The sequence below is a fragment of the Lynx rufus genome, unplaced genomic scaffold (assembly GCF_022079265.1).
Source record: "Lynx rufus isolate CCGP_SWC_20201006 ecotype Redwood Valley unplaced genomic scaffold, mLynRuf1.p SCAF_3, whole genome shotgun sequence".
NCBI lineage: Eukaryota > Metazoa > Chordata > Mammalia > Carnivora > Felidae > Lynx > Lynx rufus.
Window position 1 is genome coordinate 71864462 of NW_025814845.1, and position 25320 is coordinate 71889781.

Genomic DNA, 25320 nt, shown 5'->3' on the forward strand with positions numbered 1-25320 from the left:
ATTTCCACAGATATATTATGAAACAGTATCATTGACAAATGTGATCATTGCATGTTAAATTCGAAGACAACACTTAAAAAAAAACAAATCCAAGACTCTTTTAAAATGATTCTAAGAGAATTTGTACACCATGCCAACACATAACTGAATGGGAATGAGCACGTTCTGCAACATGCTGCCATTCGCATCATAAAGGATACAGCTCTAACAGTATTTATAAGAAAAGAAGGGCAGTAATGATTTGCAAGTGTACTCATTTCTGTTTTTCCCTTTCATCAGGCCAATGCTGACTTTCACTTATATTGATCTAAGTTTATATTTTTATTGATCCAGTTTATGTTTAAACTGGAGCATACATTGAAAATGTTGAACTCCATGTTACTGCCAATGCTGATTTGTATTGTCAGATGTGTGTATTACCAATAATATACACACAGACACAGGTATAACATATTTATGTGTTGAGTGTAGCTATCTTTAAGTTTAATCTACTAATATGTATTCTAATTTGTGTTTAAAAGATTCTTTCCCTCTGGTTTTGTGTCATCTTATTTGACATATGACAGTATTTTTCTTCTCTTATTTATATTTGTGTCTGTGACCAGGAGCTGTTCTATGCAATATTGTAAATAAAATTTAAAAAATTAAGGGATAGATATTTACAACATATATAGGAACTAGAGATGCCACCATCTTTATTTATATACTATCTTTATATGCTTTATCTTTTTTATATTAATATGTATCTTATAAAGCAGTGCATACCTTTTACTCTTTAGAAAACAGTGAGAAGAAACTGTTGGAAAATAAATAATAAATTTTCATTGATATATTTGAATCTGAATTCTTTTTAAAATACTAGTTCTAGAGGCACCTGGGTGGCTCAGTAGGTTAAGCGTCCAACTTCACCTCAGGTCATGATCTCACAGTTTATGGGTTTGAGCACCGTGTAGGGCTCTGTGCTGACAGCTCAGAGCCTGGAGCCTGCATCAGTTTCTGTGTCTCCCTCTTTCTCTGCCCCTCTCCCACCTGGACTCTGTCTCTCTCTCTCTCTCTCTCTCAAAAATAAATAACATTAAAAAAATTAAAAATTAACAAAATAAAATACCAGTTCTATAAATACTTATAAGTGAATAACTAAAAAAAAAAAAAAAATCTCTTATTTTTGCTATTCTAACTTCCAAGAATTGGAGTCTTCCTTCAATTCAAAACGCAATTTATTTTTACAAGGTGCTGTTTAAAAAAAACACAATTTGCAAATGTATTTGGAGACTTTCATTTTTCATTTACACAAAGGACTTGATAATTAACTGCCCAATAAATCTTAAATTGGTTTTGAAAGTTGTAAGACTTTACTGTTAGAAAGGAAGCTCTTCTGCACCCTCTGCTGGTATGTAAGCACAACTGCAGGTTATTTGTTATAAAGTTGCTCCTTTACTTTTTAGTAAAGAAAATATAAGAAATCCGGTGATTTTAATTAGTAAACAAAACATTTTAAATGTCTAAAAGAAGCATGCATTTTGAATTGAGCAAATATAAACGGACCTTTCTGGTTAGTTTACTAGCCTCAAAAAAAAATAGTATAATCGCCTCAATTTATTATTAATGAGAAAAAGTCATAATGCCATATGTTTCCAGATCATCATGTAATTCAATTTTATTAGCCAACTATATAAAATAATATGTAGTGGTTTAATGTTTGCATTATGAAATACCAAAACATTAAAAAAGACTGAAAATCTGGAATGAATCAATTGTGTCTGACTTATCACTGACAACATTTAGATGAATTGCCCATAAAGAAATAATGAAAGTTTTTTAAGAGGAAAAAATAGCTCTCAATAACTAAACTAAAGACAATTTTAGCTGATGGGAAAGTAAATATCAATTTATAAATAGATACAGTTACGACTGACAGTCACATAAAATATGAATTTCAGTGTTAAAAATGTAGGTTCAGGAAAATACCAGGCCTTTGTATCAGTGCCAGGATTCTTAGCACTACCATAGGTTTTACTTATTTAAATATTTTGTGCTAAAATATAAAATGTTTGAAGTGATTAGTGAAATACCCAGAATTAGTATTTGCATTTTGTCATATTGGGTCAAATTATTAGTTATTTGTTTTCAAATTATTTTCAGAAAAAACATTTTCTCAGGTGTTCATTCTGCTTCTTCCAGAGGCAACTTATTTTTAATTTTTGTGTGCCTTCCAAGTTACTTTTAGCATGTTCACATGCCTAAATGCTTCACATTATATAATCTTTTGATAGGCTATGTATTTTTATACTATGTTAATTTGAATTTTAAAGGTTTACTTATAAAAATAATTCACTAATTCATATTGTTAAAACTTCATCATATTACATATAACACTAATGTCCTCATTGATGACAGCCCTGAATACAAAGATCCTGTTCAAAGATGATCCCTGTTCACACTTTGAAATAGGTTATTGCAGATTTTTTCCTATACATATATGTAAATTTGTAGAATATTTATTACTTTAAACATTTCATAATACATTTGTAATTTATAAAACATGTCTTTCAGCTATTTGATTTTATTAATTAAATGCTTTGGAGATTGTTTTCTATGTCAGTTTATATCATTTACTTTACATGTTTAGCTCTTGTGCATTATACTGTACAATAGATAAGTAATATTTTTAAAACTCTCTTAATTGTTGCACATTTATATTTAATTAATATAAATCAGCAGTGAATATCCCTATACATATATATTTGTGCAGATGTGTGAGCATTATTCTAGGGTAAGTGCTGACAAGTGAAATTACTTAACTTGGTATTTTGATACATAATTTTCTAACATTACTGTGACAATTTAGACTTCTTTGTAAGTGTCTATAAGTACCACTTGACTCACCCAAACTTGATATTATTTAGTTTTAAAATGTTAGTTGTAAGAAATAGTATCTTGCAGTTTTTTTCTGATTAATAATTACAGATTTCTGTTTCTTCTTATGAAATTCTGATTAATAATTACAGGAACTATTTTTTTCTGATTTATAATTACAAATTTGTGTTTCTTCTTATGAAATTCCTGTTGTATTTCTTGCTACTTTGCTTCCTTTTTTTTTTCTATTTCTATTTGTGTTATAGGAGTTCTTTTTATATTCCCTAATTACTAATAGGTTTGAATATCTTTCATGTATTCATTGGTGATTTGTATTTCTTCTAGGAATTGCTTGCTCATATTCTTTACTTATTTTTCCTTTTGGATTGTCTTTTTTAAATTGATTTATAAGAATTCTTTATATATTCCAGATAATCCATTGCCTATTGCATATGGTTCAAAGTTTTTTATCTCATGCATTAAGGAAGTTTACAAATGGTTGACAGGCATGAGAATACAAAAGATCAGCCGTATCTCAGAGTATCAGTTAGTGCAGCAGATCCCCCGGGATCAGTCTGAAGTTAGTTTCCATTGGTACCACATATTTGATTAACTTTTCCCTCTGTCCATTTATTCTCCTTTCTTTACCTTCTGAGAGTCTTATAAATTATTTGAACAAGAGTCCTTTGCTCAGGGTCTGCTTCTAAGAAACCTTACTTAGAATACTGTGAGCAATTTTTTTTCCAAAATATTTTAAAACCAATGCAAATTTCTCCATTGTGAGATATGATTATGAAAAATAATATAAATTTTAATTATTAACAAATATGTATATTTTTAGATGTGTGCTATCCTCTTTATTTTTTTTTCAACATATGAAGTTTATTGTCAAATTGGTTTCCATACAACACCCAGTACTCATCCCTAAAGGTGCCCTCCTCAATACCCATCACCCACCCTCCCCTCCCTCCCACCCCCCATCAACCCTCAGTTTGTTCTCAGTTTTTAACAGTCTCTTATGCTTTGGCTCTCTTCCACTCTAACCTCTTTTTTTTTTTTTCTTCCCCTCCCCCATGGGTTTCTGTTAAGTTTCTCAGGATCCACATAAGAGTGAAACCATAAGGTATCTGTCTTTCTCTGTATGGCTTATTTCACTTAGCATCACACTCTCCAGTTCCATCCACGTTGCTACAAAGGGCCATATTTCGTTCTTTCTCATTGCCCTGTAGTACTCCATTGTGTATATAAACCACAATTTCTTTATCCATTCATCACTTGATGGACATTTAGGCTCTTTCCATAATTTGGCTATTGTTGAGAGTGCTGCTATAAACATTGGGGTACAAGTGCCCCTATGCATCAGTACTCCTGTATCCCTTGGGTAAATTCCTAGCAGTGCTATTGCTGGGTCATAGGGTAGGTCTATTTTTAATTTTTTTGAGGAACCTCCACACTGTTTTCCAGAGTGGCTGCACCAATTTGCATTCCCACCAACAGTGCAAGAGGGTTCCCGTTTCTCCACATCCTGTCCAGCATCTATAGTCTCCTGATTTGTTCATTTTGGCCACTCTGACTGGCGTGAGGTGATATCTGAGTGTGGTTTTGATTTGTATTTCCCTGATGAGGAAGTGACGTTGAGCATCTTTTCATGTGCCTGTTGGCCATCCGGATGTCTTCTTTAGAGAAGTGTCTATTCATGTTTTCTGCCTATTTCTTCACTGGATTATTTGTTTTTCGGGTGTGGAGTTTGGTGAGCTCTTTATAGATTTTGGATACTAGCCCTTTGTCTGATATGTCATTTGCAAATATCTTTTCCCATTCCGTTGGTTGCCTTTTAGTTTTGTTGGTTGTTTCATGTGCTATCCTCTTTAAAGCTGTGTATTTGTTACATTGACATTGGCATTGCTCAACAAATTTATCAAATTCATCTTTTGGGAATCTTGTTTGAAGCCTAAGACACAGTCTTTGAATATTTATAATATTGTCAGTTATTTGATCCTTGAAGGATGAATTATTTTTTGAAAATAAAAAAAAAACTAAGACTGATAATTGAATTCAATATTAATAAAAATTGAACTAAACTTGTCAAGAAGGAGATCAGCATGGTCAATATTTTGGGTCAAAAGCATGACATAGTTGAATGGAATTATTTGTAAGAAACAAGTTAAAAAATGTAATAATGGTTACATCACTATTTATTCATATATATCAATACTAATTCTAAGTCCCATCTACATGTAGGTACTGCAGCTTCTATGGTCATTGTGTCCTGTTCGGAATTGACTCAGGAAATGACAGTATTAATCTATGAGTAGACAGAATTAAAACTTTGAGAGAGGTTTGGAAAGTTCTAAGTTGAATTAGAAAAAAGTTTGCTGTGAAACAACACAAGTATGGTTAATTATTCTTGATAAATAAGTTACAGTTATTAAACATTCATCACGTTAGACCCTATACTAAGTGTTTTTTTTTTTTTTTTTTTTGGTGTTTACTTGATCTGATAAAAATTCTTCAAGACAGTTGCAACTGTTTATCCTCATGAAGAAACTTTAGGCTGTGGGAATTTAAGTAACTTTTAAGCCACTGCGAAGTCACACAACTCGTGTCATGACAAATTCAAGTCTAGACATGCTTGTGTCAGAGTCCACATTCTTAGCAGTTATACATTCATAGTGTGTAAATCCCAAAACATAAACTATAACATTTTAAAAATATAAATGTAGTCTTTTTACCTAAGCCTGGTCACATGTGGATATGGCTTTTGACTTCTTTCACTATTAAATTCTGTCTAATCTCTGGCCAGAATCCATTATTTTTGTATTTCTTTTTACCCTCCATTGTCTGTTCTGGTCACTAAAGGACTAAGATCATATAGGCCTGGGTCTCAAGATTACATGTCTTTATAAATAATGTATCACGACCCCTGTTCTTCCATCAATTCAGGCAAGGAACTCATCTGCTTCCCTAAATCCTGCTAGAATAATCTCTTTGAAATGTATTCTCCTTTACTATAGTAATAGTTCCTGTTATCATGCTAATTTGGCATCTCTCTCTTTTTCCTAGGAGATTATCTATACAGATCTTTTTTAAAATATTTATTTATTTTAATTCAAGTTAGTTAACGTATAGTGCAGTGTTGGTTTCAGGTGTAGAACCCAGTGATTCTTCGCTTACATATGATCTAATCAGGGGCCATCTATCTCTGTTTACATTTCATCTTTAGGGTCAAATCATTGTGAGTAGTGACCTTCACCTAAAGGTAGATATTTCTGATATAAGCAATGATTTGTTTGGATTATTTTTTTGTTTATTTTTTGAACAGAGCTTCATGTACTCAGTGTGGCTAAATTATATGCAAATTTAATGATTTGCAAATTAAACCTATCCAATCAATTATATTATTTCTGACTCTTTCTATCTTCTGACAGTCTCATTCTCTTCCCTGTGATTGATCACTTACTTGGCCCTGATCATTCAGTTTTTGAATTTATCTCATTTTGCCCTCACTGACTCTGTGGCTGAGGTGTCCCTGTTCATGTTGTGGTAGTGATTTTTCTGTTAAAAATGCTTCCATTAGTTTCCCATTCATTTAAGGGAAAACAGTAAAACATTTTAGAAATTCATTTAAGAATAACTTCTACCATAAAGTAAAAAAATGTTGAGGTGTAAATTGCATGGCTTTGTAAAGAAAGAGTCTGGACTGGAGGGCTTTCCAGCTGAGCCCTGACCACCCAACAGGTGTGAGCCTCATTTAAATCTGTGAAAAAAAAAAATGACATAATTAGATAAGATTGTTTTAGAAACTTTTTCAAGCTATTATTTTATTTAATTTTAGTAAAAGTTGACCAATGCTCTTTGATATGTTTTCAGATAATTTATTTTCTGCCATCCATCACTTTCTTAATGTTGACAAATTCTTACTTAGAGAATACTTGATTTTTCTGAATTTTCATTCTTCCATTTCATCATGTATTGTAGATTTTCTTTTCAGCATGGTCACTTAGGCTGTATTGGGTTATTTTCTGAAATCTTTTCTGAGAAAGAATAGAGCTGGGACCAGATTTATTTCATCAACATTCCTCATGAACATTTCAAATATTGATCATTCTTTTTAAATTCCAATAATAATGTATACTTAGGGGAGGTTCATCATAAGGGATTGGAAACCTGATATCAATTTATGTATCTTCCCCCCAAAATATTTTTAGGTGATTTTTAAAATGGAGTGATTCAGCCAGATCTTGACAAGTAGCTCATTTTTATAATTCTCTTTATGTGGTGCTCCATCTTGTACCACTTGCATCAGAAAAGGAAGAAACTAGAAATTTACTCAGTAGCAGGCAGAGTGCCATTTCTTTCTGATGTTGCACCTTCTCATACTTAAAATAATTATTATCTGTGTTTCAGCTCATGCTACTAGTAAGTGACAGAGCTTGGATTTGAAACCAATTTTTCTTTTTTTTTTACTTATTGCATGTGTGGGTAAGTATTTTTTCTTTAGTTTTATAAACCAAACATCACCAATTTGGGGAGAAAGACAAAGGATACTTAGGACTATCTAGTATATGTGCCATCAGGTGACTCTTCATCTTTGACTTATAGTGAAAAAATATGGGAGGTATGCAAATTCTAGGCAAATATTTTAAAAATGATGGGAAAGAAAAAGGTGAAGAGGATTTTGTTCTGTTTTATTTGCACCGACAGACATGCCTATTTGTGTATATGGTAATGAGTTTCTAAGATGATTGCTTTAAAACCCTGCATGGTCTTTTTATGCCTTGAATCATGGAAGAAAGTGTGTGTGTGTGTGTGTGTGTGTACACTTTTTTTCAGTATGTCTTATTTGTTTAATGTTTTTTACTTTTACTCTGTTTTAAATAGGTAACATTAGCAATGCATATATCCCCTTTAACTAGAATTTGTGTTTTTCTGAACCATGCCAAATAAGATTCATCTTTAACGTAATTCAGAATAGATCTACCATATGACGTTGCACTCTATTAAGGGTAATGATAGTGTTTGCTAAAGTTGTAGATATCACTGAATAAAATACATTCTAGGAACTTTTTGTTAAATCCTGGTGTTAAAGAGCAAAGGATACCGTTTCTTTAGTTGAGGTCAAACTGAGTCTCACATCATGTCCAGTAGGCCTGTATATGCATCCAGTAGGTGGTATTGGGTATAGTAGTCTAATGTTTTGTTTGTATAGGTTTAATGATATTAGATGGCACTCTTATGTGACAAATTTGTTTTCCCAAATAAAATAATGTTGATCATAGTAAGGCCCCTGGAAGATGGGCAGGTCTAGTTCAACCTGTGTATTATTTTGGCATCTGTTACGACTTGAGGTGATATGTCTTCTGAACCAAGAAATAGAGGAGAATTGAGAAAATATGTTTATTTTATCTCATTTGAAAATTTATAAAAATACATGAAAATATATACAGGTTTTATTAAGAAAGGATAATTGCTATACTAAAATTATAAAAATAATATTAACATGTTGCAGTGTAACATTTGTCTTTCATTAATAGTTGTTATGATATATTGTTTTCTTCAACTTGTTCAGCATTGTGCTTCCATAACACTTTTAGATGTTAGCAAATTAAAAAAAAAATTTTTTTAACGTTTATTCATTTTTGAGAGACAGAGAGAGACAGAGCATTAACTGGGAAAGGGCAGTGAGAGAGGGAGACACAGAATTCGAAGCAGGCTCCAGACTCCAAGCTGTCAGCACAGAGCCTGACTTGGGGCTCGAACTCATGAACCACGAGATCATGACCTGAGCCTAAGTTGGACGCTCAACCGACTGAGCCACCGAGGCGCCCCTGATGTTAGCAAATTTTAGATTATGGAATGATTTTACAGTTGGAAAGCCTTTCAATTAACTTACGAATTTCTAAAAGTTGTAATTTAATAAAATTAACTTCAAAATTACAGCATTTGTTTATGGTAGTGGGGCAGAAAATATGTTTATTTACGTTTGAAATATTGATGTATTCAAGTTAAAACTTTGTCCCTGAAATCCATTTGCTCTATTGGTACTAATTGTGTATTACATTAGACACTGAGGTCTCAAAGCAAAGCATAGATGGCCTTTGTCACAAGGAAACTTAAGGTAAAATAGTAAAGCCAGGTAAACAGATGTTAACTTGTAAGGTAATACTGCAGGATACGTAAAGGAATAGTATTACATCCCAAATGGAAGAGGATGGGAAAAGGGTCAGGGATGGCCTCCTGGAAAAGACAGTGTCATAGAAATATTCCTAAATATTTCATATCAGAGTTACAGGAGGGGCATCCCAAGCAGGAGGTCCTACATCTGCAATTGCCCAGAAGATGAACGTGAACAGAAAATGGCAAGTAGTAATCAGTCCAAATAGAGAATTAAATAGGAAGGGGATAATGAATCTGGCGATATAGAGAGCATCTGGACATTGAAGAGTCTCTCTGAAGAATATGGGTAATTCCAACCTATAGATATTTTATCTTTCTCTTTTTTAGCTGGAAAGCTCTCAGTAGGAAATCAAGACCTTCATTTAAAAGACTATCAGTTGACAAAGTGAAATCTAAAGGATTTTTATCTCCAGTAGATTTTATATCTACTTCATGTCATTCCATTCAATGTACAAATATCTCTTAGTATCTATGATGTTTTTACTTCAATTAGGTTAAGTGTCTTAGTAGCCTAAATGTATTATTTGTACCCAATAAAAGTCTTGTTTTCATTAAGCACTTAGAAAGACAGGAGTGATTACTGTAAATTTTTCTGAAATTTTTACTAGTTAAATCCTTTGAATACTTATTAGAGATTGAGTCACTATTTTTAAATGCTGACACAAAAGCAAGAAATAATAAAAAAGACCAATTAATATTTCAATATACATAAATACTGAAAAAATCCAATAGTAATGGTAAATATCTTGACATAAATGCATTGATAACCATAGATGCACCACCAGCTGCAAATCGTAATGGTTGATAATACTCTAATTATAGCAAAACTCTTCACTAAGCATTGAATGGAAATCTTGCATGTAAATGAAAAATCACAGCTGAGAATGATGTTAATTAAAGCATTACTAAGAGTGAAATCATGAAAAATTGTATTATTTTTTGTATCCACTTTGGAAATCGGATATTGGTTAAATTAGATTTAACCTGGGAGGAAAATTAGACTTGTTTATGTATGTATGTATGTATGTATGTATGTATGTATGTATGTATGTATGTATTCATTCATTCATTCATTCATTTTAGAGAGAGAGAGCAAGTTGGGGAGCAGGGCAGAGGAAGAAAGAGAAAGAATCTCAGGCTTTTGCTCAGTGCTGAGCCTAACGTGAGGCTCAATCCCACAACCTTGGATCATGATCTGAGCTGAAATCAAAAGTCAGCTGCTCAACTGACTGAGCCACCCAGGTCCCCCCAAATAAGATATTTCTAATTTGTGAGGCTTTAAGACCTAAAATGTCTTTGTTTGTATTTTAAGCTTTCTTCTCCCAAAGATTTACAAGAATATGCAAATATTTTGGGAGTGTTTTACACATAGTTTTATTTAAATTCAAATTTAGTGAATTCATCATCTAATAAAAATCATCTAATACAAATCTGTTAGATTTTATATCACTTAGGACAAAATATTAAGTATTTTTGAATGCATATCTGAAAGAGAAAATATTTTTCATTTTATATACTTCTTCAGGGCCATGATCATTCTCATAATGTATCTGTTAAGAATAATAAAATGGAGGCTGGTCACTTTATGTAGTATTTGTTATTGTTCAGTTAGGTAGTTTTGGTTGCAAAAACCGAAATGAAACAATCTGATTAAAATTTGACAGAGGGGATGTATACATTACAGTTAAGGAATTATGTGAAATACAGAAACTAAAAACAGAAACCAAGTCACAGCGCATTATGAAAACCAGTGAAAAATAGCAGGCATCAGAATAGCCAGATTGACTCTACAACTAAGAATCTCTGAAATGGAAGCAGAGCTGGACCTTCAGCAGCACAAGTTTTGGCTCTTTACTGAAAGCAGTCTCTGTCATGCTGATTATGAGCTGATCCTGTGGTTATATAAGGATTAGTTTCTTGCTTTACTCTTTATTGGCTCAGTGAGAGAAAGTTACCTTTCTGTTGTAAAATGACCATGGAAATATTATCTACTTCTACAGTTAGAAGCATTAAAAGAGATAATCTATGTCAGAAAAGTATTTGGGACATCACGGTTGATGAACTATATAGTTGCCACCTTCACTTTTTCTTCCTTCTTTTTCTTCATCATCAGCACGTTGATGTTAATATGGTTCATAAATTTTCTATGCTTCTGCTGCTGTCACTATGTATTTTCACTCGTGTCAACATTACCAGTTGAATTAATTTTCACTGGAGTCTTTTCTTCAATTTATAGTTGTGGTTTCCTCATAACCTTATTTTGTTTATAACTCTACACTGTATCCTTTCTCATTTAGTTTCCTCTATCAATGCCCTAATTACCTCTAAAAGTCCCAAAATCAAACTCCAAGGAGAAGAGTACTTCCTAATTGTTTTTTCTTTGAATGAAGATTCTAGTGTCAGATCATACCTTAGTCTGATCTGTGATTCTGTTAAGCTCAAGTGAATAACTTCTTAAGTCTTGTGATATATCTGTTTCTGGTCAAGAGAGGCAGTAGTGGGGCATATTACCCACAGGGCAATGATTATGGCTGTCACAAGACTACTGCATCTAAATATGTAGACATAAAAAGTTAGGATTAAACAATTTACCAAATTATAGAACCAGTGGGAGTAGTAAGGCTGGGTCTTGAATAGTGATCTTGTGTTTCTCAACCCAACAATCTTTTGAATAGACTAAATATTCTTGGTAATCTTGACATTTCTGAGCCATTACAAAATCATTGTGCAAATCACTGGATAATTTTGCTACTTATAAATTAAAAAAAAATCCTCATCAGAATTTTGTTATCATTTTAGTATGAGCCAAGTTCTAGTCCATGTCCTGAAAAACAGTGTTTTGTTTTAAAATGTCTTATTTATAATTGATTTCTTTTGATGCGTTCTTTTTGTTTTACCTTTTTTAGGCTGCTAAGTTGGCTGTCACAGCGCAAGCCTTGGAGTCCCAATGGGGGACTCAGGATCAAGACGATCTACCCTGGTCTCCCGGTTGCCAATATTCAGAAGAAGTATTAGCAGAAGACATGATTCTCTTCCTTCTTCACCCTCCTCCAGTAATACAGTTGGTGTCCACAGTTCCTCTCCTTCCAGCACTAATTCAAGCTCAGGTAGTACAGGTAAACGCAGGAGCATATTCCGTACTCCTTCCATTAGTTTCCACCATAAGAAAGGAGGTGAACCTAAGCAAGACACTACCAACCAGAACCTTAGTATTTCAAATGGTGCTCAATCTGGTCATAGCAGTATACAAAAACTGAGTTTGGAAGAACATATTAAAACCAGGGGAAGACATTCTGTTGGTTTTAGTAGTTCACGAAATAAGAAAATAACGAGATCCTTGACAGAAGATTTTGAAAAGGAAAAGGAGCACTCAACTAATAAGAATGTCTTTATAAATTGCCTAAGTTCTGGCAAAAGTGAAGGGGATGATTCTGGATTCACAGAAGAACAAACTCGCCGTTCTGTTAAGCAGTCAACAAAGAAGCTACTCACTAAATCTTTTTCATCTCACTATAAATTTTCTAAGCCAGTTCCACAGAGCCAATCCATTTCATTGGTACAACAGTCTGGATTCTCATTGGAAATTACACAGTACCAGGAGAGAGAACCTGTATTAGTAAGAGCTTCTCCATCTTGTTCTGTGGATGTAACAGAACGGGCAGGAAGCTCTTTACAATCACCCCTGCTTTCTGCTGATCTTACAACAGCTCAGACACCTTCAGAGTTCTTAGCCTTGACTGAAGATTCTGTGTCTGAAGCAGATGCATTTCCTAAAAGTGGAAGCATGGCATCCCACTGTGAGAACTTTGGCCACAATGATTCTACCTCTCAGATCTCTCCCAATCCTGCTGCTGTTACAAAGACAACAATAGACCTTATGGGAACTGTTCCCTGTGCAATTATGTCTCCTGGGAAATACAGGTTAGAAGGCCGATGTAGCACTGAATCTAATTCCTTACTAGAAACCTCTGCTGCTAATCAGAAGGAAGTGTTATTGCAAATCACTGAACTACCTGTTATGAATGGGAACAAGTCAGAGACTCATCTATCAGGAGATATGCAAAGAGAAGAACATAAGGTAGTACAAAATGGTGAAACAATGTTGGCAACAAGCTCTCCGAGGAAACTTGGATTTTATGAGCAACATAAAGCAATAAGTGATCGTGTTAAAGGGATTCATCCTATTTCAGATTCAAGGATAATACCCTCTTCTGGTGATCATCATATTTTTAACAAAACATCGTATGGATACGAATCAAATCCTGCCAAAGGTATGCTGATTTTCTTTGTATAATAAATATGAATTATAATTTCATTCTAGTTTATTTAATCTTCTTATTTCATCCCATGAATAGAAACCACATTTCCTTATTTTTCATTCTCTAGTTTTTTTTTTTTTCTGATTTATAATTTATTTTAAATCTTTTCTCTACTTGGTTTTAAATTTCATACTGTGGTAACAATGTAATTCAGCAATACTCATTTTTCTTAGTTGTGTTGCCAAGATTCTGGCCCTCAGAAGAGAGGGGAAAGAAACTATTTTTATTTGTGATGTGGCTTTGTCTAAAAGGATTCTCTTTTTTAAAGTAAATGAGTCTTGGTATTTCTTAGTCAGTAAAATGAGTATATTCCAGCCAAAATCACCCTAAAAGAAATTTTCTATAATTTAAATTCTATTTCCTATTTTACCAAAACTGTCTTCATTAAGTAGGATCCACGTTACAGCACAAATAGTCTCTATGTCTAATTACAATAGACTTGCAGGCTTTAAAAGTACTGTCCTTGGAGCTTGGTTTTAAACTTGTGTCTGTCATTAACTACCTGTGTAACCTTGGGTACCTTCTCTTTGCTTTCTATAAAGGGGGGATGGGTGCTTGAATTACTCTAGTATGTCATTATGTTATTTAACAGAAAACTTTGTTACTTAGTATAAATTTCAGTTAAGAAAACTGTTGAATTCTTACCACGTACTGGGCTGTATTTGACGTACCACTGCTGCTGCCTTTGCTGCTTCTGCTACTACTACTGTTACTGTCAACTAGTTCTCCCAACATTGAATGTTTATTGTGTCTCGTTTCCCATTTTGTGCTCTTTGGATACATTAATTCATTGAATTCTCAGATGGTTGAAATCACTACTATTATAGTAACCCATTTTACAGTCAAGATATTTGGAACACAAATAGGCTAAGTAATGTGTCAAAAGTCACAAAGTTAGTACATAATTGTTTGGGATACAAACCTTATGAGATAGACATTTACACGTTCCATTTTACAAATGCAAAAACAGACCAAGGATCATATAGCTGTTAAGTAGCACAAGTTACAACTATCTCAGTTCAAAGCTCAGGCTCTTAGTGACTAGGCTTAGTGACATCATGACCCCAGCTCTTTCCAAACCGTTAAGGATAACACTAAAATATTATATACAACTTATAATAAGTTAAATTATAGAGTATCAAGCATCATAAGATTATATGATTAATCCAGCTAGTCCCTCCATGAATATAACAATTTTAAAGTTCTAAATGCATGAGTGAATTATTTAGCTGTATAATTGTATAACTTAATATTTTTCACATTTGATACATCATCACTTTTATGCATCTACCTACTTTTTTATGTTTTGATCTTGGTGACCTTGTCTGTACTTATAACTTTAGTTGTATCTGCTTATTTCTTTAATTATAATATAATGAGAAGAACAATGATGATGATATCGATGATGCTCACCCTTTTTGTACACTTAATATGTGCCAAAAAAATGTGTTGAGCATTTGGTATTCATTATTTCATTTAATCTTTCTTTAAATTTACTTTTCACTTATTTAAAAAAAATTTAATTCCGGTCTAGTTAATACACAATGTTATATGAGATTCAAGGATACAATATAGTGATTCATGAATTCCATATCTTACTCAGTGCTCATCAAGATAAGTGTCATTTAATCTTAACTAAAAGTTTATATGGCAGCTATTAATAATTTAGGATTAAATTAAATAACTATGAAATCACATTGTTAGTAAATGGTGGATCTCAAATTGGAATCTAGGCAGTCTTTTTTTTAAAGAAATGGAATACAAAAAGGGTAGAAATGTACTTACCTTGATTATATCTAATTCTTATTTAGAAACGATCATTTGCTTCAATGTCAAATTGAATACTATATATATTTATCTCTGTGGAAATATCTTGCTATTAATCTGTTCATGAAGATCCTAATCATGAGCCATTTACCACATTAAAGTAATTTCAATGAATTTGATAATATGTTGCCTGTTCTTGGGACATTAGCTATTTATTCAGGTTATCTACAACTTGTAAAATAGAGATGGATAGGCAAACAAGCTGGTAATGTGAATAAGGAAAAAATAATAGAATTCAGTTCTTCATTTTGTGGAGATATTCATGTGCCATTCAGAAGGATTTTATAATTTGGAAGTTTAACATTTGAAAACCAGTTATGTAGATGTATTTTATATAAGAAAGAGTTGCTATGTGCACTAAACTCCGTAATACTGAATTTATTCTGTATTTGTTATGAAACATATCTAGGCTAGTATTTAATATATATCTGAATGTATGAGATATGTAGTCATATCAAAAATAATAATATAGGGATACCTGGGTGGCTCATTCAGTTGAGCGTCCAACTTCAGCTCAGGTCATGATCTTGGGGCTGGTGAGTTCCAGCCCCGTATTGGGCTCTCTGCTGTTGGTGCAGAGCCCGCCTCAAATCCTGTCTCCCTTTCTCCTTTCTCTCTCTCTCTGTCTCTGTCTCTCAAAAATAAATAAACAGAAAAAAATAATGTAAAGTTGAGCACTCTGGCATTTTAATTTTTATTCATTAGCTTAAAAAGTTATTTAAAAAGAACTGTTATATTTGGCCTAATAGGTTCTTGCAACCACTTTTTCTTTTCCCTTTTTCATTTTGTTCATGTTCGTATTTATGTATGTATATATGTATGTATTTAGCAAAAGCAGGGTAGGGACAGAGAGAGAGGGAGAGAGAGAATCCTAAACAGGCTCTGCACTGATAGGGCAGAGCCCAAGGTGGGCTCATGAAACCATGACCTGAGCTGAAATCAAGAGTTGGATGCTTAACCTACTAAGCCACCCACGGGCTCCAATTGCAACCACTTTTCTACTTTGCATTTCAATCAGTTCAACTGTTTAAAACAATTTTTTTTTGTTTAAGAATCCACATGTAACTGATACCATAGATTGTTTGTCTTCCTCTATCTAGCTTATTTTGCTTAGCTTAATGCCCTGCAGTTGTACCCATGTTGTCACAAATGACACTATTTCCTTCTTTTTAAAGGCTGAATAGTATCCCTTTATATTTACATATCACATCTTCTTATCTCTTCATCATTGATGGGACACTTAGATTGTTTACATATCTTAGCTATTGTGCATAATGTTGCTATAAACATGGGCATACAGATAGCTCTCTGAGATAATGATTTCATTTCCTTTGAATATATACCCATAAATGGAATTCCTAGATCACATGGTAACTCTTTTTAATTTCATGAAGAAACTACATACTTTTTTTCATAGTGACTGTACCAGTTTACATTCCTACCATCAGTGTATAAAGGTGCCCTTTTCGGGGCGCCTGGGTGGCGCAGTCGGTTAAGCGTCCGACTTCAGCCAGGTCACGATCTCACGGTCCGTGAGTTCGAGCCCCACGTCAGGCTCTGGGCTGATGGCTCGGAGCCTGGAGCCTGTTTCCGATTCTGTGTCTCCTTCTCTCTCTGCCCCTCCCCCGTTCATGCTCTGTCTCTCTCTGTCCCAAAAATAAATAAACGTTGAAAAAAAAAAATTAAAAAAAAAAAAAAGGTGCCCTTTTCTCTACACTTTCCACAACACTTGTTTGAATTTTTGCTAATAGCTACCCTGACCGGTGTGATGTAATATCTCATGTGGTTTTGATTTGCATTCCCTTATAATTAGTGATGTTGAGCACCTTTTCATGTACCTCTTGGCTATTTTGTATGTCTTTTTGGGAAAAAAAAATGTTTAATCTACTTGGTCATTTTTAAATTGGATTATTATTGTTATTTTCTATTGAGTTGTATGAGTTCCTTGTATATTTTGGATATTAACCTCTCAGAGGATATGATATTTGAAAATATTTTCTCCCATTCCATAATTTGCCTTTTCATTTTGTAGATTATTTACTTTGCTATACAGAAGCTTTTTGCTTTGAAATAGTTCTATTTGTTATTTTTTGCTTTTATTGGTTTTGCTTTTGGCGTGAAATCCAAAAAGTCATTGCCAAGACTAATGTCAAGGAGCATTACCCGCTGTTTTGTTTTATTTTGTATTGTTTTCCCAGAATTTTACATTTTCAGGTGTTATGTTCAAATATTTAAATCATTTTGAGGTTTTTTGTTTTTGTGTACTGTAAGATGCGGGTCTCTGTTTATTCTTTTGCATGTGGTTATTCAGTTTCTCCAGCACCATTTACTGAAGAGACTATCCTTTCTGCATTGCATACTCATGAGTCTTTTGTCAAAAATTAATTGCTCATATATGATGCTTTTATTTCTGGGCTCTTTATTCTGTCCCATTGATCTGTGTGTCTGTCTTTATGCCAATACCATACTGTTTTGATTACTACAGCTTTGTGGTATAGTTTGTAATCAGGAAATGTGACACCTCCAGCTTTATGCTTTCTCAAGATTGCTTCAGCTATTTGGGGTCTTTTGTGGTTCTTTATACAATGGTTTTCTGTATTTTCATGAAAATGCCGTTATAATTTTGATAGAGATTGAATTGAATCTGTGGATTGCTTTGAGTAGTATGGAAAATTTAAGAACATTAATTCTTCAATCTGTGAACATAGAATATCTTTCCATTTATTTGTGTCTCAACTTGTTTCATCAGTGTCTTAACAGTTTTCAGTGTAAGAGATCTTTCACTCTGTGGCTAAATTTATTTCTAAGTATTTCATCCTTTTTGATGCTATTGTAAATGAGATTGTTTTCTTAATTTCATTTTCTGATAGTTCACTGTAGTTTGCATTTTTAAGTATGGTGAGCAGAGTATTAATCAAGGTAACATATTAGCAAAGAGTTGAAGATGATTAGGGAGAAGGATGTACAAATATATAAGAGAAGTATAACTATGCAAAGACTGTGTGGTAAAGGCCACTTTGGTACTGGAGTGTGTCTGCAGTGTTCTAGCAATGGCAAGAGGTCCAGAGTAGCATAAACAGAGTGAAGGAGGAGGGTGCAGCAGAAGATGAAATTAGAAAAGTGAACAGATGAACATGGGGAGGCCCTTAAATGAAGGGATAGAGTAGGATTATCATAAGGCAACTGATAGGACATTGGTTAAACATAGCTCTATGACTAGAGGAATGCTCATGATCAATGTTACTTATGTCTTCAGTGTATCATTCTGGTTACCATGTGGAAAGAAGGCTGTGGTTTTTGTGGGGGAGAGTCAGGTAGGAATAGGCAAAGGAAGGAGACTGACTGTTCAGTATTATAGTAACCCAAGCTAGGGTTGGTGGGAGTTTGGTCCAGGATGTTAGTGGGGAAGGTAGGAAGTGATCAGATTATACAATTTGAGGGTAATAAAGACAGGATTTGCTTATGTGATTTATATGAAGTATGGAGAAGCCAAGGATGGCTGCAGAGGTTTTGAGCTTCAAAATCATTATGTGATTAAGTAAACTAAACTTACCACTATTAATTTAAAACTTCTTTCTATGATAGAGAATTTTTGAATGACACTAAGAGTTTCTTATTTGCTTTAAATGGAACATTTGTAAAAACTACAGTTAAGCATTTGTATTAATATTTATTTATTTATTTATTTATTTATTTATTTATTTATTTATTTTAATAGTTCTTGCCAGTAGCTTCAGTCCATATCGTGAAGGGAGATTTATAGAGAGGCGATTGCGATCCTCATCTGAAGGAACTGCAGGGAGTAGCAGAATGATTTTGAAACCAAAAGATGGAAATGTAGAAGAAGTGAACAGTCTAAGAAAGCAAAGAGCAGGTTCATCATCTTCAAAAATGAACAGCATGGTAAGTATACACATATACTTGCATTTATTAAAATAGTTATGTACAGGACTGGGATATTCCTGCCTTTTGCAATATGAAAACAGACTGAAGAATAGACATTTCATAACTTGAAGAAAAAAATCTATCTCCTTAGTTGATATCCCAAGTTAAAGAGGCTACGTTTGCACTCGAAACTCTTATGGGTCTTGACACATAGTAGCACACCATGATAGTTGCCCTCAATTCCTGTCTTCCTTGCTTCCATAGAAAGTTTGATACTCTGTGTTCTAGATCAAGACTCTGGGATACATAAGTTAAGAAAAAAGCTGATCATGAGGGTACCCTTTGATAACCATTATTTCACACCATCTCTCTACCCTATGGCCACTCTAAAAAATGTCCTTTTATATTCTGCCATTATGCCAGTACCACCCATTGACTCTTCAGGGATCCTACATCTGCTTGACGTTTTACAGTTGCCCATCCACATAGGATGAGGAGCTTTTGGGGTCAAGGCAAAATGCCCATCCAGAGCTTTGACACATTCTGAGTAACAGATTCCAGATTTCTGGTTCAAACTGCACGAGCCTGCTGGTGAAGGGTAAGGTAGCATGTCTATAGGGGAGTCGTTTCTGAGCTTGCACTTGAGAGCTGTGGTGTCTTAGAGGCATGTGTGTGATGCTCATTCGCAGTGAAAGATAAAACCAGGGTGGGAAATTGATGAGTGGACTGCAAGAGGTCTAGGGGGCCTCAGGTCTTACAAATATTGGGGTGGGATTGCCTTTTGGAGTTCTCTTGTTCATTTCCTCACAGATGTATGCTTTTCCAGCAGTGTTTTTGATTCCTGGTATTTAACAGTGCTTCTTTGAAATGATATGTCTACCTGTGTCTGTGTACCTGCTTACCTACTTACCTGTATCCCCTGTTCATGGATATGTGTGAAAAATGCTCAAAACTAAATTACTCATGTATTTTATCTCTGTGTATTTTAGATGATTTGGTTTCAAATGTAAATAGGTCATCCAGTTTTGAGAATTGTATTGTGAAGAAGTCTTAAGTTACTGAGGTAACATTGAGTGATAGCCAAAACATTTCCTTGAAGTTAGAAGTACTAACGATTAGATTAGGTTTGGCCATATCTTAATATTGGGCAAATCAGTAACTGCAAAACAACAAATGATAGTGGGATTTTTGTTCCTATCATACAATAGAATTTTGTGTATTTATGTTTTTACATAGAGAATGGTGTTAAATTTCATCTTTTGGTGCATTGAAAATATTGTATTACTATTGCAGTTGCTGTTGTTTAAGTGCAAGAACATGTTAAAAAAGATTTTGAGTTGATGCAGAATTAAAAATCATGGATAACTACTTATTATGAAACATTTCTCTTCACGAAATTCTTGTTTTTCCTTCGTAAGATGTATTTATGTTAATAATTATGCAGTATGCATTGGACTTGCCCAGAGTTGGGCCTTTTACATATTCTTTGTAGCTCATGATTTTCATACTATATTTCAGTAATTCTGAATAATCACAAATTATTCTTCCCAATCCACAGTCAAGATTTAATATTTAAAATGTCAGAACACAGAAATGCAGTTTTGTTCTTTCATTTGAGGCTTTTTATACTTTTCAAAAAGTGTCCCTGCAGTGGTACAGCTCTTCCACTAGATGGCAGAATTACATCATTGCCATGGTTGGGGAAAGGCTATCCTTAATAGAATAGAAACTCCATTAAAATATTGTACATGTTCACTGGATTTACAGATAACACTTGTTAAAATAAATACTGGTGATTGAATTTCTATATGAAACCTATCAAAATTGTTTTATGGCTTTACTTTTTTTTTTTGATCTCACAACTACTATCTCATCCTTTAATTTTACAGTGTAATCATGAATTTAAAATGTGTAAAATATGTTGTTTGACTCATAGCAAAGAAGGCAAATGTTAGGACTCTTTAGGTAATCTTAGCTATATGTGAAACGAGTGGCCTTTTTTGGAAATTATAGCTTTATGTGTGACCGTGACACATTTTCTGTATTCCTCTTCTAAAATAATTCAAGCAAATGTATATATGTAGGAAAACATTCATGTTCAGTTATTCTTTACTTTTGGAGGAATAATAATAGTAACATGTATTTTCAATATTTATTTGGACCAAAGTACTTCTCTTAATGCTTCATGTGTTTTATCACATCCAGTCCTCCCAATACTATCCACCAAATGATATTGTTATTATTATTATTATTATTTTTTAATGTTTATTTATTTTGGGGAAAGAGAGAGGGAGAGAGAGAGAGAGACAGAGCACAAGTGGGGGAGGGTCAGGGAGAATGGGAGACACAGAATCTGAAATAGGCTCCAGGCTCAGCTGTGAGCACAGAGCCCGACGTGGGGCTCAAACTCATGAACCACAAGATCATGACCTGACCCAAAGTTTGATGGTTGCTTAACCCACTGAGCCACCCAGACACCCCCAAGTGATACTATTATTAATCACATTTTGTAAAGGAAAATAGAACTCTAAGAAGATAAGCAGTTTACCTCAAAATACAGATAGTAGGTGGCAGAGATAGGATTCAGATTTGGATTCTACCTAACTTTAAATCTTAAATGCTTTGGGGAGAATGTAATAAGTTTAAAATTATTACTTATTTTTTGCATTATTTATTTGTAATGAAGTTAAACACAGTTAAGGCAGTCTGTGCTTGTTCTGGGTCTAGGCTATAATCTTCTGTAAGGGATACAAAAAATAAACACAATTTAATGCTGATTCTGTACTTAAAATGTGTACTTCTTGATATACTGATGAATGGTATCAGTGTCTTTACTGAAAGGTAACTCATGTAGAAAGGAACATTGTTGCAAAAAAAGATGTTCATACTTAGAAGGAACTGGAGTATTTTGTCTAGTTGATGGGGATTTAAGTTTACCAGTAGGATATGGCTTGCTTTATTTATTAAGATGCTGAGAGTTTCTGAATGAACAAAGATATGCCCTAATAGGGTAGACCACAGTTCTAGTGGTTTTGTATATTTTGGGGATATTTCAATCTGAAAGGGAAAGAGGAGGATGTATTAATTCTTTGAACCTCAGTGCCTCAGAAGAAATTGGAGTTGGCTTAAATTTATTACATGAAACCAGAATATATCTGGAAAAATTTGATAAGGATTCACATTTGTTAAATATTTTCAAACTGCTTTAAGTAAAGACTTTCCTTCATTTTCTCTATTATTTTCTTGATACCTTTCTTAGGATGGCCCACATATTTAAAAAAATATTTTGTAGAAATAGGCCCTTTCTTTTTATGAACTTTTCTTCTAGACTGTGGTGTATAATTTTTTTAAATGTTTTATTTATTCTTGAGAGAGAAAGAGAGCAGGAGCGAGGGAGGGGCAGAGCAAGAGAGGGACACAGAATCTGAAGTAGGCTCCAGGCTCTGGGCTGTCAACACAGAGCACTATGCGGGGCTGGAACTCATAAGCAGTGAGATCATGACCTGAGCCAAAGTCGGACGCTCAAGCTACTGAGCCACCCAGGCTCCCCTAGACTGTGGTATATAAATGAATAAATTTAAGGATTTGTCATTGTTTCTCCAACAGCTTCACATAGTGACATTTAACTCCATATGTAAGATCATCCTGCTCTATAAACAATTATTAATGTGAGGATAGATTCATATATAACGGACAACACAGAGGCTCTGACATCATTACAGGAAGGAAAGTGCTTGAGTGTATGAATAAGGATAAGCTATGATATATGATAGCAAATAACCTCCAAATCTTAGTGGCTTTATAATATGGATTTCTCACTCAGGCTACATGTTTGTTGTAGAAGGTTCAGGAAGTTCCATTTAATGTCTCATTCTATGTCCAGGCTGTTGAACTATTGCAAATATTGCCTTTTACCATGGCAAAAAGACCTCTGGAGGTCCTCATCCCAGTAATAAATGCTCTGACCTGTAGAGACTCATTTCACCTTCTCTGACAAATTATTGACTAGATCTAATCACTTGGCCCCTACTTGCCACAAAAGTCTCCAGGAAGTAGTCTCTTGCTTGTGTCTAGAAGGTGTTGACCCTGATATATTTGGTGGGCACTAAGGACTATCATATTCTCAAAAGATTTAGTGTACATCAGTTCTTTTAATTAACTGGGAATTCCTGCTTGCCTCCTCCCTCCCTGTTAATGGACTCTGATTTATGACTCACACTGTGTTGGTCACTGTGCTCGAAAAAGATTAAGACCTCTTTGAAAGTTAAAGATTGATTTGTAATTACAAGTTCTGTTTTTTGGATGTGCTCTCTTCCTGACTTACAGTCCTTGAGCTATGTATCTAAATTAACTTGACTAAATTTCTGGGAACCTTAATGAATTTGGAAGTATTTATTTCTGTACATTAAAACACTGGTTCAGAAAGTTGCATTGTCTTTAGATAACTTGGCAAATGCATCCACAACATTGCCCCGAACTTTTTGTGCTAAGGGATTCTGCCAACATTCATTTATGGCTAGTTGTACTCTGATAGCATACTTTTTCTCATATGCAGTTTGGCATCCTGTTTGTTTTTATAGGAACTGGGAATGGCAAAGTAAAAACAAAGCAAAAAATAATCTGTAGGACTTTTTTGGTAGAAGAACAGACCATATTTACCTTTGAGGGAAAAAATAGTTACTTGCAGATTATTAGCTTCTTATATCATATTTTAATTCTTGGCGTGTTAAAATCCAGAGTTTAGATATTACTGACAATAGCTAAGTAATCTCAGACGAATTAAGCCCCATATTAACTAGCGAAACACTTAACTATGAATCCACTTTTTTTGGTGGGGGGGCAACTGTTCTTTCCTTTATTAGCTTATCCTTCATTCATTCATTTACTTATCTATTCTTTTACAGTTTCTTTAAATAAATATTTATTGAGAGCCTACTCTGAAGATACAAAGATGAAAGAGAGGCCTGGAAGATAGAGTTCCAGATTAGGAGACATTGACATGATCTTGTCAATGTAACAGATTTAATAATTCTGACTATTTTATAATTTACACTGTTAAGGGGATGTTTGATTTGGATTATGGCTCTTGATATCAAATGTTTAGAATACGTGAACTCCTGTGTCCCTAATTTATATAGAGTTTTGCTCGCATGCTCAATTGGCACTGTGAAATATAAATGTAATTTATGTCTTTGGCTAATTTCTACCACTGAGGCCCAGCTACCAATGCTGAACAGTGACTCTGAGAGGCACTTGGACAGTAAAGAATAAAGTACATTAATGTTCAAGGAATCCATTTCCAAACACCCCACCTTTACCATACATCAGGAAAATGAACTCTACTGGCGTTTTGGTATATGTACTTTCACACTTCCATTCTGTGGCATAAAGGTTGTTGGAGCTCAAAATTAAGAGCAAAGAAAAGCTGATAATTAAAATGTCTAATTTTATAAATGTTTCCTCCTAATCCTGAAATTCCAAATGGAACTTTAAAGTACAAAAAAACAAATGTTACTGGCATTTGGAGAGTTAAAATAATGATCTCAGCTTTTGGTTTAACTAATTGTCAGTGGAATTAAAGGTAATATCATTGAATGCTACAAGGACATTCAATGAGAAAAGGGAACCATTAGTATTTGTAAGGAAATGGAGCCACACAAATCATTCTTCTCAATCCTCGTAAGTTTTAAAAAGGAGAATCACAAGTATCACTCATTAAACATTAAGTTACATTTGTTGATAACTAGTATATTAATTTTAGATTAATGGCTCTAATCTATAATGCCTTTATTGATTTTTTTAGTTACTAATGATTCTTTTCCTATCAATGCCCTTCTAAGTTGTATCACATATATGGCACCCGCTACTTAGTTATTTGAATAGGTCTCATTTTACCTATTAGACTTCATTCGCTTAAATGGAAGAAACTGGTACACTTGGTGGCTCAGTTGGGTAAGTGTCCGACTTCGGCTTAGGTCATGATCTCACGGTTCATTAGTTTGAGTCCTGTGTTGGGCTCTGTGCTGACGGCTCAGAGGCTGGAGCCTGCTTCGGATTCTGTGTCTTCCTCTTTGCTCCTCCCCGACTCATACTCTATTTTTCTCTGTCTCTCAAAAATAAACGTTAAAAACAATTTTAAATGGAAGAAGCTTTTTACATTATCAGCATTTCTTACAGCATTTAGTATAATGCCTGGTACATAATAAATATGTGTGAAATAAAGGTATAAATGCTGACTAGGTTGTGACATATGCTT

At 33.9% G+C, this 25320-nt stretch overlaps 1 protein-coding gene across 2 annotated transcripts in view; it reads left to right on the top strand.

Moving 5' to 3' along the window:
* Window positions 1-25320, top strand: part of CCSER1 (coiled-coil serine rich protein 1) — an 854890-nt gene that overhangs the window by 136362 nt on the left and 693208 nt on the right. For both annotated transcript variants that reach the window (XM_047091177.1, XM_047091178.1), the window contains exons 2-3: window positions 11940-13304; window positions 18898-19082. In XM_047091177.1, the coding sequence (XP_046947133.1) occupies window positions 11981-13304; window positions 18898-19082 (1509 nt within the window). In that variant the 5' untranslated portion in view covers window positions 11940-11980. The remainder of the gene's footprint in view (window positions 1-11939; window positions 13305-18897; window positions 19083-25320) is intronic.